The sequence below is a fragment of the Halichoerus grypus genome, chromosome 8, assembly GCF_964656455.1.
Source record: "Halichoerus grypus chromosome 8, mHalGry1.hap1.1, whole genome shotgun sequence".
NCBI classification, from domain to species: Eukaryota; Metazoa; Chordata; class Mammalia; order Carnivora; family Phocidae; genus Halichoerus; species Halichoerus grypus.
In genome coordinates, this window is record NC_135719.1 from 4227754 (window position 1) to 4251397 (window position 23644).

The 23644-nt window shown below is 45.5% G+C and overlaps 1 protein-coding gene across 1 annotated transcript in view; it reads left to right on the top strand.

The window, feature by feature from the left end:
* FSD2 (fibronectin type III and SPRY domain containing 2) overlaps positions 1-23644 on the top strand; it is a 46621-nt gene that overhangs the window by 1354 nt on the left and 21623 nt on the right. The window contains exons 2-4 of the mRNA XM_036068705.2: positions 20920-21570; positions 21703-21798; positions 23318-23548. Of these exons, the coding sequence (XP_035924598.1) occupies positions 20977-21570; positions 21703-21798; positions 23318-23548 (921 nt within the window). The 5' untranslated portion in view covers positions 20920-20976. The remainder of the gene's footprint in view (positions 1-20919; positions 21571-21702; positions 21799-23317; positions 23549-23644) is intronic.

Here is a 23644-nt window from a genome sequence, read left to right on the forward strand (position 1 = left end):
TTTTAAAATCTTTTTTGTATATTTTTTACAGCATGTCTTTTTACTGTATTTGTTTTATATTATTTTATCCTTTTTAGTAGTCTTTCTAACTTATTTGCTTTATCAAAATGACATTAGCAGGGGCACCTGGGTGGCTCAGTTGGTGAAGGGTCTGTCTTTGGCTCAGGTCATGATCTCAAGGTCCTGGGATCCAGTCCTGCATTGGGTTCCTTGCTCAGCTGGAGCCTGCTTCTCCCTCAGCCCCTCCCCTGCTTGTGCTCATGCACTCTCTCTCTCTGACAAATAAATAAATAAAATCTTTTTTTAAAAAATGACACTAGCAGGATTTCTAATTATAAAAGTAATTTCTATTTTTGTGTGAGGGAAGGATGTTTGTACGTTCTTAGAAAAAAATAAGGGCAAGGACCCACCAAACCGAATAATTGTTGTTACCAGCATACATGCCTGCTTTATATTCACTTTATGGTTCTTTGGTAATATTGGCCTTTTTCTAAGCCAAATACCATATATTATTTTTCAATAAAAATATTTTTAAAAATTAATAAGAGGTGCATATATAATTGTTATTAAAATAGGTACCATCAAAGATGTAAAGAAAAAAGTAAAATAACTCAAAAGAGTTAAACCCTGCTCTCATTTTATGTGTACCATTATATACAATATCATATATTATTATATATTTGTATTATATATTATACTATATATTATATATTTATATATTATGTTATATACAGTATGTTTATATATCTATATTATGTATTTATCTTCTAATATATATATATGATTATGCTGTAATGATATTTTACACTCTTTTTTTTTAAGATTTTATTTATTTATTTGACAGAGAGACACACAGCGAGAGAGGGAACACAAGCAGGGGGAGTGGGAGAGGGAGAAGCAGGCTTCCCACGGAGCAGGGAGCTCGATGTGGGGCTCAATCCCAGGACCCTGGGATCATGACCTGAGCCGAAGGCAGACGCTTAACGACTGAGCCACCCAGACGACCCTTAAACTCTTTTTCTACTTACAGATATATTGTTGGTCTTTTCCACATAAAAGATAGACATCTACATGATTATTTTAATATTTGCCAATATTGAGTTGACTGTATTGCGATTTAACAAATTCTATATTGATAGACATAGATTAATCTTTATTTTCTGCAAACATACATAATGCTGTGGTGAACATTCTTGTACATACCTCTTTGCATAGATTTCTTCTTACAATTTTTTTGCTTTTGATATTTTATTGTGCTTCTAATATTTTTATTTTATAGATACCTGGCAGCAATGATATTTTTCAAGCGACATTTTGATTGAGATTTAAAAAGCAATAGATGTAAAATTCTGAGATCAAATCACCATAAGCAAACTTTTCAATGGAACGGTCCAGAACCCAATTCATGCTCTCAGGAGGGAAACTGGTGGAGCAGTTTCTCTGGAGAACACTTGGTGGGCTACGGGGACGGTTGGAAGTCCTGTCCTCTATCCCCAAGCCCAGTGAGGGATCTTCAAAGGGACCCTTCAGAGAGCTTGCTATCTCCTGCAGATGGGCCAATGGTGGCCTGAGGTGAGCGGATTGGCCGCTTTGATGGCAGAGCCAGGGGAGGTGGCTGCATTGGGTCTGACTGCCTCCCAGAGTTCACAGGGACCAAGAATGGGTCTGCCTCCTGAGCCAGCAGAATGACAGAGTCAGCAAGGAATCGTCAGATCCTGCCTAAGAGAGCCAACGGCGTGGGTAAGGAGACCTCATTTGAGTGATCGTGAAGGTGGTCCACCAGGGCCTATAAGGGGAATGCGAGGGACCCCCTGGAAGAGTGGGCTTCTCAGCCTTGTTGTGGGAACTCAAGGGAAAAGTCTCCATAATGGGAAACTCCAGAGATGTACGAAAACTCCCCAGGAGAGAAGGAGGGAGATAAAGAGGGAAGGAGGGTGCACGATAGAGAGCTCTAAGCGCTGCCAGCCCGGAGAGCCTGAAGCCAGCACCCACTGTGCCATCAACTCCATTAGGAGCTGTCCTATCACCTTGGCACTCCTGCCCTGGCATTCCACCAGCAGCTCAGGGAGGAGGTGTGGGCAGAAGAGACCGACCTCATTCCTCCTCTCCCAGGGCAGACTTGCAGCTAAAGAGGCCCAGGCTGGGTAGGGGAGAAGATTTTGATACGGGCTGAGCTAAGTTTGGCTTTTGCATTAATATTCTGGACGGTACCTTCAGTTACTGAATGGAGACCACGCCTTCAAATGACCCTAGGACTGAATGTCACCTAAGAGGGAGCAGAAAGTCATGGGTCTGCTGGTTTGGGTTGTTTCTTTATCCAGAGAGGGGAATGATTCCCACAGTGAGTACATGTGAAAGGAATGGTGGAAGAAAAAAAAAAATGAAGTTGCATTTGATTACCTTCAGAGCTGTGCTTGTTCAAAACAATCTGAGAAAAGACCATGGGCGCAGGTGGAAGCTGCCCAGCTCGGGGACCCTCAGGCGCCCTCCCTGTCTGCATGGGCTGCATGGCCTCCAGCCCTCTGCACACGACTGGCCCTCCGAGCAGCACCGTGGAGCTCAAATCCTAGTAAATGAAGAAACTCCGGGGACAGCATGTGACCCCTCCTGGTGACACTTGAGCGGTAAGAAGTGCAAGACAGCCTAGGCAGGTCTATATTTGGGCTTTCACACATGGCAGGCCTGTTGCTATTTGCAGCGGGAGCCGGCTCGTGTTACCATCACCTTCCGCGCCCCAGGGGCAGAGCCCGTGCTGTAAGGCAGGCAGGGGTAGCCTTTGGGGCTCGCACAGGTAGCCGGGACGGAAATCCTCTGTTTCCTAGCCCTTCTCCAGAGGCCTCGGAGGTAAAAGAAGAACCTGCGGACCCTTAAATCAGCAGGCAAGTTTTTGGGTAATCCTATTCTTCTAATGCAAAGAGTATGACTAGAAACTCAGTTACTTAATGCCACAATGTTAATGCAATATCGTTCCTTTAGGGAAAGAGATATCATCTTAAATTGCGGACGTGTAAATGGCAATCAACAGTGGGGATGCTTTCTGCGCTGTCCCGTAGCGTGGACTCGCCTTGACTGAATGTGGTGTTGGTACCGAGTGCGGAAGCCTCTCGCGGATCGAGAGAGACTGGCTGGCGATTTCTCGCAGTGTGCCCTTAGACTATTTTTAGTGCAGGGGCCCGATTGCTAGAACTGTTTGGAACCCCATGTAGTGTTATCCTCTGGCTGCGGTGGCGGGCTGATAAATACATTTTATTTTAATCTGCACGTGTGTCCCGACAAATCATAATTTCATGTTTTGATTGAAATATGGAAAAACAGGATTACAAGCATTTTTCACCTGTTATTCAAACCCCTCCTCCCACAGAAAGCTTTCAGTTTTGGACTTTGTAAAGGTGATTTGAGCTATTTTGCATCACTATACAACCAACACTTTAAAACAAGTTTCTTTAGCTGCGGCTCAGGAATTGCGAAAGGCTACACGGGTGAGCTTCTGAAATTACAGGCAAAACTATGTTTGTGCGCTTATGGGCTAGAGAATTCACAGCTTTCAGTAGATTCCCAGAGGCGCTCATGCCCCATAGAAGGCTAAAAATCATTTTTGTGGGAGACTTTTCTAACTAATGCACTGGGACATACTTCCCATATAACACTTAAGCCAAAGTCTTTTTTTTTTCTATGGCCCTATGGCCTAGAGTAGAAGTTATCTAGCTACTGTGTTCTTTTTTTTTTTTTTAAGATTTTATTTATTTATTTGACAGAGAGACAGAGAGAGAAAGCACAAGTAGGCAGACCGGCAGGCAGAGGGAGAGGGAGAAGCAGGCTCCCGACTGAGCAGGGAGCCCGACGTGGGGCTCGATCCCAGGACCCTGGGATCACGACCTGAGCAGAAGGCAGCTGCTTAACCGACTGAGCCACCCAGGTGCCCCTAGCTACTGTATTCTTTATAGGCTGTGACCTACTTATTTCTCTAAGGTTCAGTTTCATCACTTATAAAATGACAATTTACTGTTAATGTTCCTTTCTCCCCCAGTTTTGAATATGTTGGTAAGACACTGAAGGAGTCTGGGCCCTGAGGAGGAAAGTGCATGGGAGCTGCGCGGGTGTGTTGCAAACCTCCTACCTCGGTGCCGAGCGCCCAGACCAGTTTGTTTGTCTGTCCAAAGGCAAAACGCAGGCATGGAAGAATTTGTGCTCGTTAGATTTGTTCTTAATGTTTTCCAGTCTTCTTGATTGTGTAACAGTTCAGTTTGGTGTTTCACTCTCCAGCTTGCAGTTGAAAGAATTGGTCAGCATGATTTATCGGTAATACAGAATTCTGGTTTTCTCCCTTCTGGTAGCACACAGAAGTGTGTTGTTTTTAGCAGGCTGCTCCGGGGTCTGTAGGTGATACAGTTTCGTGGAAAACTGGGTCTGGATCCAACTCTTTACCTGCTGGGCTGTATGTCCAGCGTGCAGCACTGGGCTGGACACAGAGTAGCCCCAGATCGCCCCTCGTTAAGTGAAATTGGGCGTGGCAAGTCCTGTCTCCTCACAGAAACTCCGCTTTGCCATCCTAAAATCAGGAAGTTGAATGAGATGCTGTCCAAGGGCCCTTCCATCCGTAGAGTTCCACACCTCTGCCTGGGCCCTGGAAGCCCTTGCCGTGAGGACCAGCGACCTCACAGCCGATGTCCGTGCCTGGATGCGAGGCTGTTCTGCGCTGGTGCCTCCTCCCATCTGCAGTTGTTTTCAGGGGACAGAATGATCCCACAGTGGCCGCAGGTGACTCCACCCCATGATGGCCACTGTGAGTCTGCACTTTCTGGCCCTGGTCCTCACCCTTCATGAGTGCCCCGGTGGGAGAGGCCAAGGTCCAGATAATGATGCTAGCAGCCACCCCCACGTTCGTGACAGCAGCTGACACGGACCGAGGACTGACTTTGAGCCACGTGCTATGCTAAGCATTTTACACAACATTGTATTATTTCATCCAAAAAAATTTTACATACATTATGTTATTTCATCTAAATGCTAACTTCATGAGGCAGGAACTAGCAACAAGCCCATCTCGTGGGCTCATGAAAGTAAGGCCCAGAGAGGTGATTTTCCCAAGGCTACACCACTAAGAAGTAACCGAAACAGAATGCAAACATAGAGGGGCGCCTGGGTGGCTCAGTCATTAAGCGTCTGCCTTCAGCTCAGGTCATGATCCCAGGGTCCTGGGATCAAGCCCTGCATCGGGCTCTCTGCTCAGCGGGAAGCCTGCTTCTCCCTCTCCCTCTCCCCCTGCTTGTGTTCCCTCTCGCTGTCTCTCTCTCTGTCAAATAAATAAATAAAATATTAAAAAAAAAAATGCAAACATAGAGCTTTCTGAATCCAGAGGGCAGTGGCCTCGGAAGGGGTGAAGGGTGGGGTGGGGATGTTATCTGGAGATTGAACTGATAGAACTAGAATCAGCCTTAATTGGGCATCAGTCACCTGGGTGATGTCAAGGGTGAGCTCCCGGTCTCTGGTTTGGGTGCTGAAGGGAGTGGGTGTCATGCTGTTATTAATGAATGTTAAGAATGCAGTGGCCCTCTTGAGGGTGAGACTTGGCATGGGAGAGAGCACTGGGCTTGGTCAGAAAGAACAGTGGTGTCCACTGGGGGTGAGGCTGTTTGGGGAGGTGGCACTAGGGCATGAGGGGTACCTGATGCCCAGGGGAGTCAATTGAGACTTGCCAGTAATGGAGCCCTCGGAATGCAGGACGTTTGGACTTATCACTTCTGCCAGAGCAGAGCAGCATGAATCTGTGCTGTACTCTGGACAGGGATGCTCACAAGGGGCTTGTGGGGCCCACGGCCAGCAGACTGTAGAAACAAGATGGTTTTAAGAAATCTCTGCCTGCAAGGTGACACTCAGGTGTGGCCCCGAGCACTTCAAAGTATTAGCTTATTTAATCCTCGCAACAGATGCCCTCCCCTTATAGATGAAGAAGCTGGCTCGGAGCCGCTAAGACACGTGGTCAAGGTCATATAGTGAGAACGGCACTGACCCCCGAAGCCACACTCTTCTTTGCACCACGCTGCCTCCAGCAAAGCCGTCCCCGCCTTCAAGCGCGTCCCCTGCCGGGAGCTGGGCTGCGCCTTTACTCGTTCAGGTTCTGCTTTAGCGAGGCTGCATATCAGACGCCCCCAGACCTCGGTGTCCTGCCGCAGCAACAGACATTTCCCGTGTTTCTGCAGCTTTACGGAGACGTAATTGACGTCTGACACCGGGCAGGCGTAAGGTCTACCCCGTGACGACATGATACACGGCTGCACCGTGAGATGGTGGCCACAACGAGGTTGTTCGCCGTAGGGTCCCTCACCTCACAGAATTACCTTTTTATGGCGTGTGGTGAGAACATTTAGGGTACAGTGCAGTCTTGTTCACTGCGGTCACCACGCTGTCAACTTACTCATCTTGCAACTGGAAGTTTGTACCCTTTGCCCAGCGTCTCCCCGTGTCCCCCACTCACCGGCCCTGCAACCACCATTCCAGCCTCTGTTTCTATGAGTTCAGCTTGTTTGGCTTCCACGTCCCTGAGTGAGATCACACAGTGTCGGTCTTTCTCTGCTGACTCATCTCGCTTAGCACAATGCCCTCAGAGTCCACCCAGGTTGTTGGAAATGGCAGGATTTCCTTCTTATTAGGGCTGAATAATATTCCATTGTTTATCTTCTTCATCCATTCATTTGTTGATGGGCACTTCAGTCGTTTCTATGTCTTGGCTACTGTGAATAATGCTGCAATGAACATAGGAGTAGAGATCTCTCTTTGAGATCCTGATTTCATTTCCTTTGGATGTATACCCAGAAGGGGGATTGCTAGAGCATACAGTAGTTCTGTTCTCAATTTTTTGAAGACCTTCCATACTATCTTCCATAATGGCTGTACCAATCTATATTCCTACCAACAGTGAACAAGAGTTCCCTTTTCCCACATCCTTGCCAACACTTGTTATCTCTTGTCTTTCTGGGACCACCATGCTAACAGGTGCAAGGTGCTATCTCATTGTGGGTTTGGGGTTTTTTGTTGTTGTTGTTGTTTGTTTTGTTTTTAGGTAGGCTCCACACCCACTGTGGAGCCCAACACAGGGCTTGAATTCATGACCCTGAGATCAAAACCTGAGCTGAGATCAAGAGTTGGTACTTAATCAACTGAGTGACCCAGGCGTCCCCTCACTGTGGTTTTGATTTGATGATTGATGATAATGAGTGATGTTGACCATTTTTTCATGTGTCTGTTGGTCATCTGGATGTCTTCTTCAGAAAAACGTTTACTTATGTCTTCTATCCATTTTTAATCAGATTATTGGGGGGGGTTGCTATTGAGTTGTATGAGTTCCTTGCATATTTTGGATATCAACTATCATGTAAACAGTTTGCAACTATTTTCTCCTGTTCCATAGGTTGCCTTCTCATTTTGTTGATTGTTTCTTTTGTGGTGGAAGTTATTTTTAGTTTGATACCATCCTGCTTGTTTATTCTTGCTCTTGTTGCTTGTGCTTTTGGTGACACATCCAAAAAATTGTTTCCAAGACTGATGTTGAGGACCTTTTTCCCTTGTTTTCTTCTAGGTTTTGGTTTCACATCTTACATTTAAGCCTTTAATCTATATTTTGAGTTAATTTTAGTAAGTGGTATAAAATAGGGGTCCAATTTTATTTTTTTGCTTGTGATTATGCAGTTTTCCCAGCACTATTTACTGAAGAGACTGTCCTTTCCCACAACAGGGTAATTCTGATTAGCTAGGGGGCCAGACTTGCAGGAGAGCAAAGGCAGTATTCAGAGCCCCTTAGGACAGAAGGCTCTGAATGTTTTGTTGACCAGTAAGGGATGTGGGGTCATAGAATGGATCAGGACAGGGGAGAAGGCAAAGTGGCATTTCCACAGCTGGATGGCCCCTTTGGCCTTGGGAACCATGGAAGAGAGACATGAGCTAAAGTAGGAGTGATGCACGTGCTACTCAGGAGTGTCTTTGGGTCTGGCACGAGTGTGTGGTTCTTTGTCCATCTCAATGCTAGTTTTGCGGGGATGCACACCTATCATAGGGAGCTGTGTCCTACTTCACCTGAAGCCACACTTCCCCATCCCTAAAACAAGCTATGTTGTGAGGAGATGCCAGGACTGCCCCAGCCAGAGTCTAAGGTGGGCAGGGTTCTTACGAGTAACCCCAAAGAACATCCAGGCTCCGGGATCCTCATAAGTCACAGATGCTAGGGAGGCAAAGCACTGGCCCCAGAGCCTCTTGCTTTGTGATGCTTCCTCTGGGGGCAACCTTCATTCATCCCCTCCCCCTACCCAGGGGGTAGACCAGGTCCCCGCGGACCTGTTGGTGGTCCAGGACACTGGAGCTAGTACCTCATGCCTCAGTCCTGTGTTGTCATGGTCCTCAACCTCAGCACACATTACTGATGCTCACCACTGTCTTCTGTGTAAGAGTTACAGAGCATTCGAGAACAGGACTGAAGCTTTCCTGAACCCTAATGTGATGTGCCCGGTCTTGGAGTCTGGGGAGTAAAGTTCCCTTATGTGGATTCAGACCCCAGAAACCAGTTGCATGCATGTATGTGGTGAGAGAGCATTGTCTTTGTCGCTCATGGTTGCTGGAAGTCTGCCCCTCTGGCTGGTGCTGATGGAGGAAGTGAAACAAGAGCATCCTATATGGAACTTCAGAGCAGGAAAGGGTAGAGGCAAGATTCCCAGGGGCTCACCAGGGCAGAACCTGTGTGGTCCATCCCCACTGTTCCCCCACGCTCAAAGAAGGCCAATCGGCTGCTGTGTTTTGTCTTGCCGTCAGCACAAGCTGAGGTGAGCCCATGGGGGATGTGTGAGGGACCTCCAAGGAGGGTTATTGCCCTGATTAAGTTGGAAGAGTGACATTTGGGACAGAGCCCAGATGAAGAGAGATGGCCGGGGGCTTCCCCAGGTTAAGGGCAGAGCAGGTCTCTATCCCTGGGATCCAGAATCTCCTGTGAGTCTTCTTTGTTTTTAGGTAGGCTCCACACCCAGCGTGTGGAGTTAAGTCCAGATGGGGGACTGGGTCAGTCCTCTGTGCTCCTCATCACCCCCCCTTAGCCTTTCTCCGTGCTCACAGGACAGAACTGGGGGCAGGGGGTCATGGGGCAGACAGCAAGAGGAGCCTGGCGGCTGTCTCCCGGAGTGAGCAGGGAGGTCTGGGCCACGAGGGCAAAGGGTCCTCTCTGACCAGCCTGGAACACGGGCCAAGTTCTTTTCCCTGAGAGAATGGGTAGAAAAGCTGAGTGATCCTTGGTCTCTGCATATAGAGCAGAGGAAGAGAGATGAAACTGAAGGCCTATAGCAGGAATATGCGGGAAGGGGATCAGGAGCCAGACAGTTAGTTCAGGACATCACAGGCATTAAAGGCAGAGCATAGAGGCTAAAGAGTGGGTTCTCCAGAAGGGTGCCAAGTCCCTGGGACTTCAAGCATCTGCCAGTGTGGCCTGTGGGGGTGATCGCAGGCTTGTGGCTTGGGAGACAGGATGCGTGTTGTCACACCACACATCAAAGTGGAGAAAGTGAGAGGCAGTGAGCTCCATCTGGCAGTGTCGAATTTGAGGAGAATGGGAATGTTCAGGAAGACTACGGCTTCTCTAAACTTCTGCCTCTGCTCGAAGCAGAGGTCAGAGCCGGAGACAAGAATTTGGAGCTCCTGGCAGAGAGGGGGACGTAGAGGCGCGAGAGTGGATGAGGTCACCTGGGGCAGGTGGAGAAGGAGGAGAGGAACAGGGATGGAAGCCTGGGGAAGGCCGGCATGAGGAGCAGCCCAGCAGGCAGACTCAGAAAGAGTTCGGCCGTCCCAAGAGGAGATGGCAGGCTGAGCGGGGTCAACAGGATCGAATGTCACCGAACAGCCAGTGGAGCATGGGCCAGTGTCCATGGATTTCACAATGAGGCCAGCAGAAAACACTGTATTTTTAAAAAGGCAATCAAAACCAGAGAAAATGGAAAGAAAAATGAATGGCATTTTTTCCTATAGCTTTGTGGTGGTAATTAAAAGGACAGTCTGTCAGCAGAGGTCACAGAGTCCCTCACTGCAGAAAGACCAGCACTGCAGGTTGGGGAGGCCGCTGAACCTGACTCCTGGGTGCACCTGCAGAGCAAGGCGTTAGACAAACAGCTGCTTGCTGGCTCTGATCCCACAGTGGAAATTAAGGGGGGCTATTTGGATCATAATAAACGTTATGATGGTGGGGGGAGTGCTAACCTGTATCTTTAAGGTTTTTTTTTTTTAAATTTTGTTATTTTCCTCCAAAATATATTGCATATATACCATGTTGGAATAGTTTAGTAATAGTAGTTTTCTTATTTTTATTTTTTTAAAGATTTTATTTATTTGAGAGAGAGCACAAGCAGGGGGAGGGGCAGAGGGAGAAGGACAAGCAGACTCCCCGCTGAGCAGAGAGCCTGGTGACATGGGGCTCCATCCCAGGACCCCAGGATCGTGACCTGAGCCGAGGGCAGATGCTTTAACTGAATGAGCCACCCAGGCGCCCCAGTAATAGTAGTTTTTTTCTTTTTTTTTTAAGATTTTATTTATTTGACAGAGAGAGACACAGTTAGAGAAGGAACACAAGCAGGGGCAGAGGGAGAAGCAGGCTTCCCACTGAGCAGGGAGCCCGACGCGGGCCTCGATCCCAGGACCCTGGGATCATGACCTGAGCCGAAGGCAGACGCTTAACGTCTGAGCCACCCAGGCGCCCCAATAGTAGTTTTTTTTTTTAAAGGCATTAGGTTTACCACAATTTATTGTTAAAGGGAGCATTAGGAACTGGATTGTGGGGATGGTTACACAACTTGAGAAATTTACTAAAAACCATTGAATCATGTGCTTAAAACAGGTGATTTTTATGGTATGTAAATTATATTTCAATGAAGTTGTTTTCAAAATAAGTTAGTGAGTAAGCTAAGCAGCTCACAGAATTCCTGGTTTTATGTAGGAATGAGCTGTTGATGAAGTGCTTGTACAGGTTAATTAGAATGGTGGAACAGTTCAGTGGATAGAAGTTTCAGCCAGTATTTGGACATCAACCATACCTGTTTGTGCCTTGTACAGTTAAATGAAAAAAAAAAAAAAACTGGTTCTCTAAACCTTAAAGATACAGGTTAGCCCTCCTCCCACCATCATAACGTTTATTATGATCCAAACAGCCCCCCTTAATTTCCACTGTGGGATCAGGGCCAGCAAGCAGCTGTTTGTCTAACGCCTGTCTCTAAACCAAAAAGGTCATTCTAAGGGGTGCCTGGGTGGCTCATTCAGTTGGATGTCTGACTCTTGATTTCACTCAGGGCATGATCTCGGGGTTCTGGGAGCAAGCTCTGCGTCGGGCTCTGCACTCAGTGGGGAGTCTCCTTGAGATTCTCTCTCTCTCCGTCTCCCTCTGCCCCTCCCCTTGATCGTGCATGCTGTCTCTATAATAAATAAATCTTTAAAACAAAAAAGAGGTCATTCTTTTTTGTGTGTGGATTAGTGGTCTTCAATTTTTTTTTTTTTTTTTTGCTCCTGACCTCCCTTAGAACATTTACATTATCTGAAAATTTTTATCAAAAGTTTAAATAACCTTGTATTAGGTGATGGTTTCTCAGACACGATACCAGAAATACAAGCTAAAAGGAAAACATAGATAAATTGGACTATATCCAAATTAAAAACTTTTGTGTTTCAAAGGACACCTTCAAGAAAGTGAAAAGATAATTTACAGAGTGAGAGAAAATATTTGCAAATCATACATCTGATAAAGGACTTGTATCCAGAATATGTAAAGAACTCTTATAATTCAACAATAAATAGGAGTGCCTGGGTGGCTCAGTCAGTTAAATACCTGCCTTTGGCTGGGATCATGATCCCAGGGTCCTGGGATCAAGCCCTGCGTCAGGCTCCCCACTCAGCATGGAGCCTGCTTCTCCCTCTCCATCTGCCCCTTCCCCCCCCGTCATGCTCGCTCTTGCTCTCTCTCAAGTAAATAAAAAAAACTCAACAATAAATAGATGGATAACCCAATTTGAAAATGGGTATATTAAGGTTCTCCAGAGAAACTGAGTCCACTTGGGGGGTGGTACATGTATGTGTATAAAGAATGTGAGAGAGACATTTATTTTAAGGAATGGGCTCATGCAGTTATGGATGCTGGCAAGTGCAAAATCTGCAGGGTGGGCTGGCCGTCTGGAGACCCAGGCAAGAGCCAGCATTGCAGTTCAAGTCTGAAGGCCATCTGCTGGTAGAATTCCTTCTTGCTTGAGAAAGAGCTACCTTTGTTCTGTTAAACTCTACAATTGATTAGATTGGACCCAATCACAGTATGGCGGGCAATCTGATTTATTCAAAGTCCACCAACTTAAAAGTCAATCTCATCCAAATAACACCCTCATAGAAACATTTGAAATAATATTTGACTAGATACTTGAACACCATGGCCCAGCCAAAGTGACACATAAAATTAACCATCACGATGGACAAAGGATTCGAATAAACATTCCTTCAAAGATAATAAACAAATGCCAATAAGTGCATGAAAAGATGCAGACATCATTATCCATATGGAAAATGCAAATCAAAACCACAATGAGGTATCACTTCACATCTACTAGGATGGCTCCAATCAAAAAGATGGATAATAACAGTGTTGACTGGGATATTGAGAAATTGGAACCCTCCTACTCAACCAGTGAGAATGTGAAATGGTGCAGCCACTTTGGAAAAAGAGTTTGGCAGTTGCTCAAAAGTTTAAACATAGTTACCACATGGCCCAGCAATTCCACTCATCAGAATATACCCAAGAGAAATGAGGACGTACGTCCGCACAGAAACTTGTACATGAACATTCACAGCAGCATTCTTCATAATAGTCAAAAAGTGGAAACAACCCAGATATCCATCAACTGGATATGTTATCTGTAACATAAACAAAATATGTTATATTCCTACACTGGAATATTATTCGGCTGTAAAAAGGATACATTGTACAACGTGGATGAACCTTGAAAATATTATGTTCAATGGCAAAAAGCTAAACACCAAAGACCACATGTTGTATGCATCCATTTATATGAAATGTCCAGAATGGGCAAATAGAGACAAAAAGTAGATGCCAGTTATCAGGGGCTGGGGGAGCAGGTTATGGGGAGTGACTGCCAATGAGTATGTGGTTTTTTGGGGGGCATTGAGTGTTCTGGAATTGGATAGCAATGATGAGCCCATAACTCTTCAGTTTATTGAAAATACTAAATTTTACACTTTTTAAAAAATATTTATTTGAGAGAGAGACAGAAAAGAGAGGGAGCACACAAGTGGGGAGAGGGACGGAGGGAGAGAATCTCAAGCAGACTCCCTGCTCAGCACAGGCCCAATGCTGGGCTCGATTTCATGACCCTGAGATCGTGACCTGAGCCAAAACCAAGAGTCTGACACTTAACCAACTGAGCTGTCCAGGTACCCCTAAATTGTACACTTTAAAAGCTGAACCTTATGGTGTGTAAATTATATCTTAATAAAGCTGTTATTTTAAACAGTATGAATAGTTTCAAAAGATACACTTTCTGGCATGCTATAAATGTTTACGTTTCCAAATAAAACTATTTTATAACTCCTAAGTTTATTTAATGGACTTCTAAATACTATTGCAGTTTGATGCCCTTCATTGAGTATGCTAAAAAATGCAACAAAAATTCTTATGGGGTGCCTGGGTGGCTCAGTTTGTTGAGCATCCAACTCTTGGTTCAGCTCAGGTCATAATCTCAGGGTTGTGAGATCGAACCCTGCATCCGGGCTCCATGCTCAGCATGGAGTCTGCTTAGGATTCTCTCTTCCTTTCCCTCTGCCCCTCCCACTCATATTCTCTCTCTCTCTCTCAAATAAATATATAAATCTTTTTTTTTTAAGATTTTATTTATTTATTTGACAGAGAGAGAGACAGCGAGAGAGGGAACACAAGCACGGGGAGTGGGAGAGGGAGAAGCAGGCTTCCTGCAGAGCAGGGAGCCCGATGTGGGGCTTGATCCCAGGACCTGGGACCATGACCTGAGCCGAAGGCAGACGCTTAACGACTGAGCCACCTGGGCACCCCAATATATAAATCTTAAAAAAAACCTCTTTTATAACATTAGAAATTTTACCTTGTTCTTTTTTTCTCCTTGAGCTTGTGTTTACATTTAACTTCTCAGAAGAGTTTTGTCCTAATGTATTGTTTTTCTATACTTAGAAAGTCTTTTATTGATCATCTATGAGACTTCTCTACAAAAAAACACATATACATGCATGCAATTTAAATTTTTTTATTTTCCTGGAACCATAAGACCCTAAATGGTAACCTCTTCTTTCTTCTGGATTAATTTATCAATACAATTTGTAGTCACATGTGAGCAAAACAACATATGTTACTAATTTTGACAAATAATTATTATTAAACAAAACAAAAGTGAAATGGAAATGCATCTCTTGATAAGCTGGATGGGGCTTTTCTTTTTAAAAAAGTTAACTCATGTTTTCATGTATGAATTATATATATTATGAATTATATTATTATAGCAATATCCTTCAACTCTTTGAACTCTCTGAAATGTATGCCAAAAATTACACAGTGATCTCTTGTGAAAAATCATTTTTAGTCATATGTCAGCTGACACTTGATTAGATCCTCCTTCAGTTTTGCTGAAAGCTAAGAATTGGAAACCACTTAGCTTACAAAGAATGTTTCTTATCCATCCCTTAGCTGCTATCCTGACCCTTGCAAACCATGCAAGATGATAAATAGTTATTTATTGTGCAGCAAATAATACACTGTTCCTTCTTTCCACCCAGCCATCCCCTCCTGCTCCCATTCCCTCCCACTCCTTTTTTCACATTTGGGCTCCTTCAAGGGGTAGCATTTACACCATGGATCTTCAGACTACAGCATCTCTACATAAAGACTTTCCAAGGGATACATGACAGGGATAACTTTAAGAGTATTAAATTCCAGATGTTTTACATAATATTTAATCTTTCCTAGAGCAGCTCTCTCTCTTGAAATGGGCCAGCTGTTGAGGCTTCATGCAGGTTCCATGTTCACACTATCCCTTCCTCTCTGTTACAAAAGTAAAACTGCACCTCTCATTTCTGAATATTACATTGCCCTGTAAGATTTCATGGCCTTGGAATTTAAAAACCTGCAGTGGGGGGCATCTGGGTGACTCAGTTGGTCAAGCATTCAACTTTTGGTTCTGGCTCAGATCATGATCTTGGGGTCCTGGGGTCGAGCCCCCATAAGCCTGCTTGGGATTCTCTCTCTCTCTCTCCCTCTGCCCTTCCCCCAACTCTCAGGCTCTCTCTCTCTCTTTAAAAAAATAAAAACCTCCAGTGGGCTAAGTGGAAGGACAATTTGAAGTGTTGGTATCAATGTTACTAGAGATAAAGAGGAGCATTTTATAATGATAAAAGGAGCCAATCCATCAAGAACACATAACAATTATATGGGTGCCAGAGGTGGTCGAGCATCTGATTCTTGGTGTCAGCTCAGGTCGTGATCTCATGAGATCAAGCCCCATGTCAGGCTCCGTGCTCAGCAAAGAGTCTGCTTAAGGCTCTCTCTCCTTCTCCCTCTGCTCCTCTCCCCCCATCTCTCTCTCTCTAAAATAAATAAATGAATCTTTTTAAAAAATAGATAAATGTATATGCACCTAGGGCGCCTGGGTGGCTCAGTCAGTTAAGCGACTGCCTTCGGCTCAGGTCATGATCCTGGAGTCCCGGGATCGAGTCCCGCATCGGGCTCCCCGCTCGGCGGGGAGTCTGCTTCTCCCTCTGACCCTCCTCCCTCTCGTGCTCTCTGTCCCTCATTCTCTCTCTCGCAAATAAATAAATAAAATCTTAAAAAAAAAAAAAAAATGTATATGCACCTAAAAAAAGGGCACCAAAATACATTAAGCAAAAGGTGATATAAGTGGAAAAAGAGACAACGCAACAGTATCAGTTGGAGACCTCAGTACTCTACTTTCAATAACAGAACTAAGAAGATCAACAAGGAAATAGGGGACTCAAATAATACTGTAAAGCAGCTGGACTTCACAGACATCTAGAGAACACTCCACCCAACAACAGCAGAATACACATGCTTCTCAAGGCATATAGAACATTCTCCAGGATAAATCAAATGCTAAAACAAACCTCCATAAATTAACAGGATAGAAATAATACAAAAATATGGTCCCTGACCACAGTGGGTTAGAAATCAATAACAGAGAAATCTGGGGAGCCACAAATATGTGGAAATTAAAAATACATTCCTAAATAACCAATGTATTGAAGAAGAAAGCAAAAGGGAAATTAGAAAATAGTTCAAGATGAATAAAAATAAAGATAAAACATACCAAAAGTTTTTGCCACATTATTGGGATGCAGCAAAAGTGGTGCTTAGAGGGAAATTTATAGCCATAAATGCCTGTATTTATTTATTTATTTATTTATTTTTTAAAGATTTTATTTATTTATTTGACAGAGAGAGAGATAGCAAGAGCAGGAACACAAGCAGGGGGAGTGGGAGAGGGAGAAGCAGGCTTCCTGCCGAACAGGGAGCCCGATGTGGGACTCGATCCCAGGACCCTGGGATCATGACCTGAGCCGAAGGCAGACGCTTAACGACTGAGCCACCCAGGCGCCCTAAATGCCTGTATTTAAAGAGAAGATCTTAAATCGACAACCTAACCTGCCATTTAAAACACTGAAAAAAGAACAGCAAACTGAATAAAGCAAACAAAAGGAAGGAAATACTAAAGGTTATAGTCGAAATTAATGAAGAAGGGAATAGAAAAACAATAGAGAAAATCCAAGAAAACCTTAAAGAGATCAGCAAAACTGACAAGCTTTTACTTAGACTGACCAAGAGAAAAAGAGAGAAGACTCACATCACTAGAATCAGAAATGAAAGAGGGGAACATTATTACCAACCTTACAGAAATAAAAGAATTAAAAAGAATACCATGAACAATTGTATTCCAATAAATTAGATAAATGAAATGGACAAATTTTTGGAAAGACACAAACTACCAAAAGACTCAAGAAGAAATTGACAATGTGAATAGGCCCATAAAAAAATAGACTGAATTAATAATAGGGGGGAGAAAACTCAGGAAGAAAAGCTCAGATAGCTTCACTAGTGAGTTACCAAACATTTAAAGAAGAATTAATACCAGTCCTTCACAAGTTCTTCCAAAAAATGGAAGAGAAAGAATATTTCCCAACTTAATTCTGTGAGGCCAGTATCTTCCTGACACCAAAACCAGACAAAGACATTACAAGAAAAGAAAACTACAGGCTAATATTTCTTAGGAATATGAATGCAGAATTCATCAAAAAATACCAGCAAACTGAACCCAGTAATACATATAAAAAACTAAACACCATGACCAAGTGGGATTTATCCCAGGGATGCAAGGTTGGCTTAACCTCAGAGTTGGCAGCAAGTTCTTAGTTACGACACCAAAACCACAAGTAACAAAAGAAAAAAATCAATTAGACTTCATCAAAATTAAAAACTTTTGTGCTTCAAAGGACACCATCAATAAAGATGCGAGTGCCTGGCTAGCTCATTTCGTAGAGTGTGTGATTCTTGATCTCAGGATCATGAGTTCAAGCCCCATGTTGAGTGTGGAGCCTACTTAAATTAAAAAAAAAAAAAACTTTTGAAAAGGGGGCACCTGGGTGGCTCAGTTGGTTAAGCGTCTGCCTTTGGCTCAGGTCATGATCTTGGGGTCCTGGGATTGAGCCCCACATTGGGCTCCTTGCTCAGCGGGGAGTCCGCTTCTCCCTCTCCCTCTGCCTGCTACTCCACCTGCTTGTGCTCTCTCTCTCTGTCAAATAAATAAAATCTTTAAAAATAATAATAATAAAGTGGAAAGACAACCTACAAGATGGGAGAAAATATTTGCATATTATGTATCTGACAATGGACTAGTTTCTAGAATATGTAAAGAAATCTTACAAATAACCCAGTTAAAAATGGACAGACTATTTGAATAGACATTTCTCCAAAGAAGATATACAAATGGCCAATAAATGCATGAAAAAATACCTGACATCAGTATTCATCAGGGAGATGCAAATCAAAACCACAATGACATATACTATTTCACACCTGCCAGGATGGCTATAATCAAAAAGTCAGATAATAACAAGTGTTGACAGGGATGTGGTGAAATCAGAGCCTTCATACACTGCTGGTGGGAATGTCAAATGACGCAGCCACTTTGGAAAACAGTCAGTTAGTTCCTCAGAAATTTAAACATAGAGTTATCCTATGATCCAGCAACCTCACTTCTAGAGAGATGAAAACACATATCCCAAGAGAGATGAAAACATATATCCACACAAAAACTTGAACACAAACCTTTTACTTATTTTAGCAGCATTACTTATAATAGTAAAAAGGTGAAAACAACCCAAATGAAAAGGGAAACATGCAGGGGTTCCTGGGTGGTGCTGTTGGTTGACATCCGACTCTCGGTTTCTGCTCAGGTCATGATCTCAGGGTTTTGAGATCAAGCCCCGCATCGGGCTCCACGCTCAGTGGGGAGTCTGCTTAAGTTTCTCTCTCCCTCTCCCTCTGCCCCTTCCTACACTCTCTCTCTTTCTCTTTCTCTCAAATAAATAAATCTTAAAAAAGGGAAATATGCAAATAAGCTGATGAATGGATAAACAAAATACGGTATACCCATACAATGGAATATTATCTAGCTCTAAAAAGCAATGAGTACTGCCACATGCCATAATGTGGGCAAATCTTGAAAACATTATGCTATGAAAGAAGCCAGTCACAAAAGACAGTATATTATATGATCCCATTTATATGATTCCATTATATGAATCCAATATATTATATGATTCCATTTATAAATCAATAGAGACAGAAAGTAGATTAATGGTTGCTTAGGGCTGGTGGAAATGAGAGAATGTGGGTGGTGATAGCTAAAGAGTACAGCGTTTCTTTGTGACAGGATGAAAATGGTCTAAAATGGACTGTGGTAATTGCTGCTCATTTTCGTGAATATACTAAAAACCCTTGAAGTATACACTTCTGATAGGAGAACTGTATGGTATATGAATTCTGTATCAGTAAAACTATTATAAAAAGTAATCTAAAATAATGGCAGTTACGTGCCAAGAGGAAAACAGGGACTTTGGAGTCCAACAGTCTGTGTAATTCAGGTCCTCCAAGAAGCAGGCCCCAAATGGGATTTGATACACAAGGACTTTAGTAGGGGAAGCCCTTGTCTGAGATAAAATGGGGAGGAAGATAGGAAAGGCTGAGAGAGCTGTCAGCCCATGATGTAAGTCCAGCCCCGAGTGAGGGAGGGAAGGATGGTTTGGAGGAGTCACCCCAGTCTGCCTTGCACCCTAAGAAAGGTTTGGCAAGGCTGTCAAGGAGTCCTCCAGCCAAAATCTGCCATCAGAGGAGTTTTGTGTCAAACAGAAATGGATCTGCCTTAGTATCCACTCTGTCGTTGGATGGAGATACCCATGGGAAGTGTGTCCTCCATGCAATGTGATGATGGGTTTCAGAGCACAGCCGAACAGCCGGTCACCTAAGCTCCCCGTAGCCGGACATCTTTCAGGCACAGTCTCAGGGCCGCCACACAGACTAAGGTTCAAATCCCAGCTCAACAACTTCCTCACTGTAGGACTTTGCTCCAGATACCCTGAGCCGCAGTTTTGTCATCTGTAAAATGGGGATAATAGCAGTGCCGACCACACAGGGGTATGCCTATAAACTGCCGAGCACAGAAAAAGCACACAGTAAGTGCTCGGTAAGTAGTAGCTGCTCCTAATGTGGTATTTATTACTTCTACCATTTATTATTTCTTTCTAGATTTTATGTACCTCCATTAAAGAATAAACATTATAGTCTCTGTATATTGAGTATTCTGTTGGTTTTACTTAATATCAAACTGTAAGTTTTTTCCAAGTTATCATTTGCTCTCCCTAATATTTTAAAGTCTGCATTATATTCTATACAGTATGCATATCCTAGTTTACTTAACCGTTCTCCTAATCATTAGGGCTTTACAATTTTTTTTTTTCACTGTCATAAAAATTTTTGTGGGCACCTGGGTGGCTCAGTTGGTTGAGTATCTGACTCTTGATTTTGGCTCAGGTCATGATCTCAGGGTCATGAGATCAAGCCCTGCATTGGGCTCTGCCCTGGGAGTGAACCTGCTTAAGATTCTTTCTTGCCCTCTCGCTCTGCCCCTCCCTCCCCCCAGAATTTGTGATAGATACTTTTATATAGAAACATTTTTCCTCTGTATTGGATATTTCCCTTCAGGGTCCTGATGAGGATTACTAGCTTAAGGAGTGGGAACATTTTTAAGGCTCCTGATCCATGTTATCCAGTTCACCCTCCAGAAAGGTTTACATTCCAACCCGCAGCATGTGAGAGTACTCACATCACTGTACCCTACCCAGCCTTGGGGAACCTTCTTATATTTTCAAATATTTGCTTGCTGGAAAGGCAAAAAAAATGGCATCTTACTTATTTGTTCCCTGTTACTCATAAGGACGGACCATTTCCCAAATGTTTTTGCACAAGTGATTACTTTGTGAATTGTCCTTCACACTAATTTATTGAGATCTTAATTTTTTCTATCAATTTATACTATTTAGTAATACTTGCCTGAGACACTTCCCATTATTTGGCCTCTGTTTGTTTTAATGAAGAGGAACCTATTGACATTTCTCTGGTAATTTCTGGTCCCCTTTAAGCTTAGAAAGCCCCTCCTTCCTGGAGAAAGTAAACCGCTCTGCAGATGGTTCAAAGTAAAACCATAGCTGACGATTTTTTTAAAAATTGTGAGTGGGTGGAGCCCAATCTAATGACCACTTACTGGCATGGACTGCTCATCAGTGGGGTTCCTCCCTCTTCCTGTGTCCTAGGCCCCAGGACGCCCACTAGGAGCCGCGGGGGAGGAGCCCCGCAGGTGCAGACGCGCCATGGAGGGGGAGGCTGCGGGGGCTTCCCCGGACTTCCACTTCTACCCCACGGATCTGTATGACTCCGAAGACCGGCTGCACCTCTTCCCAGAAGAACCCACGCGGACGGGAAGAGAAGTCCACGCCGAGATGGCCGGCGAGCCCGGGGGGACGGCCCCAGGTAAGGCCCAGAGAGACCTGGAGGAGGATGTGGATGAGCTTGTCCATTTGTCCGCCCTCGGAGGTGCTGGCGAGTGGGGCACCGAGCTCGCCGACGGAAGCGCACCCCACATGGAGGTTTCGGACCATCAGCTGCACGGGGTGCAGAGGGACTGGCGACTGGGGGCCGAGGCCGAGGCTGGGGACCGTGTGTGTGCGGGCCGGGGCGCCGCGGGCTCCAGCCGGGACCTGCGAGAAGCCTACAGGTACGCGCACGGCCGAGCCAGCGAGGAGTACGAGTGCTACGTCATCCCCGAGGAGGAGGACGAGGACGAGGACGAAGCCGCCCTGGTCTTCTGCGCCACTTGCAGAGCTCCAGTGAGGGCGGGGGAGGTTTCGGACGGACACAGAGAGCATGAGGTGACCCCGCTCAGCAAAGCACTGGAGAGCGCCAAGGTGGGCAGGTGGCCTCGGTCCGGGCTGTGGGTCATGCGTGTGTGTCAGGTAGGCAGGCTGCGGACGACTGTCGGAGGCCTGCTGCAGAAGGGAGAGAGCGCTAACGTCTCCTTGCCATCCTCTGTTCGCTAGGAGGAAATTCACAAAAACATGTTCAAATTGGAAAAGCAGATTATCGACATGGAGAATTTTGCAAATCACTTGGAGGAGGTTTTCATCACGGTGGAGGTAAGAGCGGGCGTGGTGAACCCGCCAGACCACACTGCTGCCGCAGGTGGCCGGCTCAGCGGCTGTGGCGGGGTGGGAGACTCTGCCCCGACTTCCCCCCCGCTCTCCCCGGGGACTTTGGGGACATAGCTCATGGAGCCCGTAACCTGTCTGCGTTCCCTCCTGCACCGAAGCTCTCCTCTGTCTTTCTAGCCTCAGCCCTGCTGCAAGGTGGAGCTCTTTCATGGCCCAGCCTTGACCAGGCATTGCACGACACCCATCCTTCCTTGTTCGTGTCCCCAGCTGTTATCTGTGTCTCATAAGATCAATACACATGGTCTGTGCCTGTCAGACCGGTGTGATATTAGGTATATAAAACACCACGATGTTGCCAGCACTCAGCCTCGCCATCCAGATAAGGTGCGCCAGGACTGAGGATCAGGAGACTCTCCACCTCCCTTCTCTTCCTGCGGATGCCCTGCTTCTGTTAATAATACAGCCTCGGACTGTGTCCACAGGAGCACCTCATATGAATTAGCTCAGCCCCAGGCCCCTCTCCCATGAAGCTGGAACTTCTTCACCCCCGGTCTTAAGAGGGAGGAGGACTATTGCACTAATCCCCTCTGCAGGGCACAGGGAAGGCATGAACGTAAGGTAGTGGTAGGAGGGAGAAGTGTGCAGCCCCCTGGACAGAACTCCCTACACTCACACTGGCAGCTCACTGTCAGGTCAAAGCCAGTCACCCCCCAGTGAGGGCTCTGAGTTTTCCCTCTTACACCAGCACTGGCGCCATTGTGAGCAAGCCTTGAGCTCCTAGAAGATGCTCGGCAAATACTCCCTGAGTCATTCGTAAGGGCCTCTTCTTTGGAAGTGTGTCTGGTGTCTGCTGAGGCTGGCATCAGTCAGAACCCCCAGAGCTCTCTTGGCCTCCACCCCAAGTGAGAGGACCAGTAGCTGACAGGCTGTGCCCCAGGATTAAGTACGGCCGCGAGCCTCCCTCTGCCCTCCTGCGCTTCCTCACCTACTGGCCGCACCATCTGGCCACAACCCTTCCTCCCCTTCCCCGTCATCGTTCTCTTAGTCGATGTGAGAATCTGTGTGATCCTGGTGTTCGTGTGATGCGAGCGTCAGGGAGTGGAGGTGAGTGTCGTGAGATGTTGGGGGCTCAGGAGGGAAAGCTAGTGGGCATATCCCAGGGCAAACATCTCCGTGTTAAGGTCCAAGGATGCGGTGGCAGGCTGACTCCTCACTGACCACCTTCCAAGAATGCAGTGGCCTCAGTGGAGGTGGGGCAGCTTGGGGTGGGAGGGCAGGGGGAGGGGTGCAAGATGCTGCCAGGAGAGAGATTTTCCCAGGGTTCTAGCCGCAGACTCCTGGTCCTAGCTCCCGCTGCACCCACCCCAGCATCCTGGCAAGAGGTGATAAGACCCAGGGGAGGTGACTAAAACATCTCTGGTGGATACATTTCCATGCCCCCAATGGTTCTGTGGCCGACATACCACATCCACTGTGATGGTGACTGAGGTCAACTGTCTTACAGGAGAACTTCGGAAGACAAGAACAAAACTTTGAGTCACATTACAACGAGATCTTGGAAACACTCGCTCAAAAGTACGAAGAAAAAATACAAGCTCTAGGGGAGAAAAAGAGAGCGAAGTTGGAAGCCTTGTATGGACAGCTGGTCAGCTGTGGGGAAAACCTCGACACCTGTAAGGAACTCATGGAAACCATAGAGGAGATGTGCCATGAGGAGAAGGTTGACTTCATCAAGGTCAGTCATGAGGTGACATGAGATCACGAACCCAAGGGCCAGGATGGCTGGGCAGGTTAGGGTGTCCCTCTCTGCCTGGAGGCGTTGCTGTTGACC